The sequence below is a fragment of the Telopea speciosissima genome, chromosome 11 (genome assembly GCF_018873765.1).
Source record: "Telopea speciosissima isolate NSW1024214 ecotype Mountain lineage chromosome 11, Tspe_v1, whole genome shotgun sequence".
Classification (NCBI taxonomy): Eukaryota; Viridiplantae; Streptophyta; class Magnoliopsida; order Proteales; family Proteaceae; genus Telopea; species Telopea speciosissima.
Window position 1 is genome coordinate 11,281,657 of NC_057926.1, and position 5,880 is coordinate 11,287,536.

Here is a 5,880-nt window from a genome sequence, read left to right on the forward strand (position 1 = left end):
TCTTTCTTGATTGCCTCTTTCATCACAGGATTAGCCCTCCTTTGGGGTTCCCTAGAAGGTGTGGAACTCTCCATCAGATGTATATGATGTTGAACAATGGAGGGGCTAATACCTTTGATGTCAGACATGGTCCAACCTATGGCTTCCTTATTGTCCTTTAGAAGCTTAATCAACTCTTCTTCCTGAATAGAAGTCAAATCAGAAGCAATAATAACAGGAAGAGTATGATCATGTCCTAAGAAGACATACTTGAGGTTGGAGGGCAATGCCTTCAACTCTAATGTGGGGGGCTCAATAATAGAGGATTTGGGAATGGAAGTGGATAGGGGTCCAAGGGGCTCCAAAGGTGGTTGGATGCTCCAGACCTCAGATAAGGGAGTATCATCAACACCCTCCAATTCTTGCATACATTCTTGAAATCCCAAATCAAAATCAATCTCAAAGAACGTATCAATATCATCAGAAAATCCTTGAAGCATATGCACCTCTTCATCCATGTCAGCTGCTTGCCCAACCTAAACACATTGAAGTCAACGTAAGTATTGCCAAAAGATAATTTCATGAGACCATTCCCGCAATTGATTAAAGCATTACCGGTAGCTAGGAATGGTCTACCCAATATGATTGGGATTTGGTCCTTGAAGTTGGCAAGGGGTTGGGTATCTAAAACAATAAAATCTATAGGAAAAATAAATTCCCCAACCTTCAACAGGACATCCTCAATCATTCCCTTAGGAACTTTAACCGACCGATCTGCAAGTTGAAGAGTAATTTTGGTCGGTTTCAGTTCTCCCAATCCCAGTTGTTGGTAGACATGAAAGGGTAAGAGGTTCACACTTGCACCAAGGTCCAATAAGGCATGATCAATAGTAGTATGGCCTATAGTGCAAGAGATGGTGGGGCTTCCCGGATCCTTATGCTTGGCTGCTACTGGCTGTGAGATTAGAGAACTAATGTTAGCAGCCAAGAATGCCTTTTTGGGCACATTGGTGGTCCGCTTTTGGGTGCATAAGTCTTTGAGGACTTTAGCATAAGCGGGGATCTGGGCAATAGCATCCAACAAGGGGATATTCACCTGAACCTGTTTGAACACATCCAATATCTTCTCCATAGAAGGAGACTTCTTGCTAACCAACCTATTTGGGAAAGGGGCAGGTGGGGTATAAATTCTTTCAGGGTTGGTCTTTTTAACTTCCTCAACAGAATCCTCTTTGGTTTCCTCAACCAAATCATCTGGTATATCTTTAGGTTCATCAGACGAACCTGAAACTATAGGCACTTCAATGGCCTCTTCAGAAGGGGGAGAGTCAACAGGAGTATGAGATGATAAAGACTGAGGTGCACTAGCCTGTTGATACTCACGGCCACTCCTTAAAGCATAAACAACATTTACCTGTCTAGAGGGCCCTTGGTGCTGTTGGCCTTGTGCAACATTGGTTGGAGGAGCTTGGGTACCTTGCTGAATATGAACCTGATGCCTAGGATTTGGCTCAGGCTGGCTAGGTAACTTCCCTGTTTCCCTCTCATGCAGGATAGTGACAAGCTGGGTGAGTTGTTTTTCCATGTTATTGTGGCTTGTCATGAGAAGAGCTATCTTGTTGTCCATCTCATTCAGCCTTGTTGCCTCTCCTATATTGGTAAACCCCGGGGTTGCTTGATAAGGTGCAAGGAGAGGAGGCCTAGCAGAATTAATAGAAGGTCCTGGATGAGGACGAGGGGGAAAGGGGTTAGGAGACATTCCTTGGCTTTGTGGTGCATAGTTGGTCCTTTGGGCACCAACCTGGCCTTGATGGTTAAAGTTGGATGGGCCTGCTTGGTTCCCTTGATTCCATGAGAAATTAGGGTGATTTCTCCATCCTGGATTGTAAGTATTGCTATATGGGTTATTTTGGTAGAGAGCACTTACATTCTCATGCTGGAATTGCCCACCAAGGTGTTGGGGCATTCCTCGTAAAGGTGTCCAGGGGTTTGGCACCAATCGCATACCGACACATGGTTGACTCTGATTGACCGGATTAACTGGTATAGACACTTTAAGAACTATGGACTCCAACCGTTTTATGAGGCTATCAAGTTTGGCCTCCTTGGCTGGCATACCCTCAATGAGATACCCCTTAGTGGTCCTTTTCAGCCTCTTGGGAAGATTCCCATTCCCTAGTCTTATCCCAAGTTGGTTAAGAATGTCCATGCATCATTCTCCTTAAAAAGAAGTAAAGCCTCGCTGGACACATAGACTCTACAAGTTGCTTGGTCCGATAATCAATACCCTCATAAATAATTTGGCATAGCGCCACAAGTCAAAACCATGGTGAGGGCATTCTAAGAGGAGGTCCTTGAATCTTTCCATGAATTTAGAAAAGGACTCATGTGGTTTCTGCCTGAACTGGAGGATGTCACTTTTAAGCTTATTGGTCTTGTGAAGAGGGAAGAATTTTCTCAAAAAGACAATGGGGAACTCATCCCATGTATTAATGGAGTTTGTTGGCAGTCCATAGAGCCACTTCTTGGCCTGGTCTTTCAGGGCAAAGGGTATAAACCTAAGCCTAACTGCATCATCAGTCAAATTCTGGACCTTAATTAGAACACAGACCTCCTCAAATTCCCTAAGGAAGAGATATGCATCCTCATTAGCCATCCCATGGAAATGGGGTAGCATGCTGATGAAGTTGGTCTTGAGTTCATAGTTATTCCCTGTAACAACAGGCAGACTAATGCATGAGGGCTGTGCAGCCCTGGTGGGGTAAAACCTATCCTTAAGAGTCTTGAGTTGTTGGTCACCCATGGTCAAAGGTGGTAGAGAAGGTGGTCTTCTAATAAGACGATTACTTGAATCACGAGTCCACACCTTAGCCACCTAAATAGATATGAGGTCTCCTTTAGAAAAATTAAAGAAAAATAAAACACTTAAAAAAAAAAAAAAAAAAAAAAAACTAGAAACAAGAGGGACCCCAAGGTAGATAGTGCATCTCTATCCCTCAAAAATCGAAACAATGGTTCAAAATCTGTAAGGATGCCATATAGGTTGACAGCAAGGGAACCCGTATAGTCTTCTATAGCCACCTACGTGCGACTCCAATATGGATTCTGATGTAGAATGGAGGTCTACTATACGTTTATGTTTCCAACACTCTCACTATGTCGCTTTCCTGTTATCAAGAGTGGTCACCTCCAAAGATAAGTCACATGTCAATCCACCCAACCAAGTCAAGATGTAGCGTCATAGGTAACTTAATCCTATGAGGGACACCAAAAGATGGAGGGTTGAAGCATATGAAGGACTTTAGATTGGGTGCACACTATTTGAAACAGAAGAGAAACAAGAAGAGGTTTTCAAAAACTGATTTTTTTTTTTTTTTCAAAAAAAAAAAAAAAAGAAGAAAATAATAAACTAAAACACTTCGAACTACTTAAAAATCAAATAAATAAAATGGACAATAATCTCCCCGGCAACGGCGCCAAAAACTTGTTTGAGTTAAAATAAAACCGCAAGCGTACGGGTCAATCGTAGCTACGGGTCGAACACGAGGAGATATACGCCACTCTATTTAACTAACTTAAAAGTAATGCAAAATGAACCAAATTAAAGTGTTAAATTAAACTAATTAAACTAACAAAAATCAATGCATCCTAACTCTTAAGCATCTAACAAAATTAAGGGATTAAATCGACGTCCTAACACATGAGCATCTAACCTATCAAACTAAAGCGAATTGAAAGGAATAAAAATGCAGCCACACATACTAACCACATAGAAAGAAATAAGGGAATAAAAATGCATCCATAAACCACAACCATATAAAATTAAAATAAAAGAAATAGAGGGGGAAGAAGAAGAAGATAGAGAGAGATAGAGGAGATGGAGAATGAGATTGAGAATTTAGATAGTAAAACCTGGATGTGCTTGCATGAATGTAAATGAAAAGCTTGAATACTTGCATAAACTTACCATGACCTCCTCTTCTAAATCTTCAAGTCTTGTCATCAACTTAAGAACTTAGACTAGAAGGCTTAAAACCTAAACTAGAATTAAGAAATTACAACCCAATTGAAGACTTAAATTGAAATTAAAGCATAAACTAAACCTATTATAAGCATTAACTAAAAATTATAAAAGCAAACTAGAACTTAGAAAAGCCAAAAAATCACAAATTAGAAGGAGAAGAAGAGAAGAAATTTCACTAAGTGAATGAGCAAATTTTTACAAGAGAGGTAGGGGTTATTTATAGGTGGAAGAGAGGAGAAGAGAGAAGATGGAAGTGTAGGAGAAATATTCCCTAAGAAAAGAGAATATTCTCTTCTCTTTCCTCTTTTACAATGCCTGAATCCTAAGAAAAAGAAAAAAATAGAAAGAAGAAGAGAAGATTGTTTACATAGAGCTTCTATTTCTAGAAAAATAAACTTCCAATTTTAACAAGTGCTTCCTTTTCTTTGTAGATATCTTCTCCAATCAATAAAATCAAAGCATCTTTGATTTTTCAACCTTCCATAGATGAGAAAATATAAATCTATCCCAAGTAGAATTTCAGAAGTGCCCTTGAGAAGTTGGAGGAGAGAGAGAGTAAGGGTGATGACTAGGATTCCTTCAAGAATAAATAAAATACCCATTCTGTCCTTCAGAAAACGTGGAGCATGGGGTGCTTATATAGGTCTCACCATTGTGTTCCTTGCGAAAAATCACACAAAATAGACCCAAATTTCATCCAATTCGGAGTTGGGGAGCCCAAGATATCTCAAGTTGAAGTTGGACTGTCCAGAGCCTTCCAAATGGAATCTTTCGGGTACAGTAAAGTAACTTTTGATAATTTCATTAAGGCCCCTAAAATCCGAACTTCCGTTTCACTTTGTTCCCATCCGACTGTCAATAATTATAAATAAACCCCTGCAGACCATTTTCACGCATCGTTACGGAAACGGCCATAACTTCTTCGTTTCAACTCGGAATTAAGTGCCGTTTGAACCATTGCGAAGCTGACTCGATGGGCTATGCATCCATTTATACTTCTAAAAAGCTTAAAAACATCTCCTTAGCATCATCTCCTTCATTTTCACAAGAATTCACCTAAACCCTGAAAAGCACAAGAAAGCACCGAGTAACTCTGTCCAATGTGGTAAAATGTATAATTTATGCCCTAAAATTTCACACATAAATGTGCTTATAAAAGTGCATGGAGCATGTGTACGACTTTGGAGTAGACGACACAGTGAAGCACGTTCTTGGTAAGGACCCGACCTTCAACTTTGACGACTTCGATGCTTATGTCCCTCCCCAGGATAGGGCTGTTGCTGCTGCTTGTGGTCCGGTTGAGGTCGAAGTCACCCAGGTCCTTCCTGCTACGCCTCTAGACCTAACCCACATGATCCTCCGATCGACCCCACGCTTCCTCTCTGATTCAAGCCTGTGCTTTCTATGATGACGTGTTCTGATGGAACCCTCTTTTTTTTTTTTGGGTGGCCTGACCTGCCGTTATCTTGTAACGGGCTGTTCCGGCCATAAGTTAATGAATTTCGTTGTGCCAACCTCTTTGTGTTGTTTATATTGAGAGTATTTTTTACGTCAATCACCTAAGGTCGATTTCCTTGCTTTAAAACTTTTGGGCCGATCTGTAAGAATCAGTCTTATGTCCTCCAATCGGAGAGCTTTCATGCTGATCCTTAGAGGTCGGGCTTTTGTGCCTTATCAAGGTCTTTATCGCTGGTCATTAAGTCAGGCTTTCATGCCACGGTGAGGGCTTTATCACCGACTACTGATAGCTGGGTTTTTTGTGCCTGGGTGAGGGGTTTTTGCCAACCACTCGGTCTTTTGTGTATTGGAGAGCTAATTGGGAAGGAATGAGCTTTATTGAACTGTAGAGATTACAAGTTTACTGATAAAAATTTTCA

The 5,880-nt window shown here is 40.8% G+C and overlaps 1 protein-coding gene across 1 annotated transcript; it reads right to left on the reverse strand.

Annotated features, from left to right (window-relative positions):
• Positions 1–508: 508 nt before the first annotated feature.
• Positions 509–1,099, reverse strand: LOC122645837 (the record flags this gene model as incomplete). The annotated part of the gene is made up of 1 exon (XM_043839222.1): positions 509–1,099. A coding segment is annotated over one exon (591 nt), but the record flags the coding sequence as incomplete, so codon positions are not given.
• Positions 1,100–5,880: the final 4,781 nt, after the last annotated feature.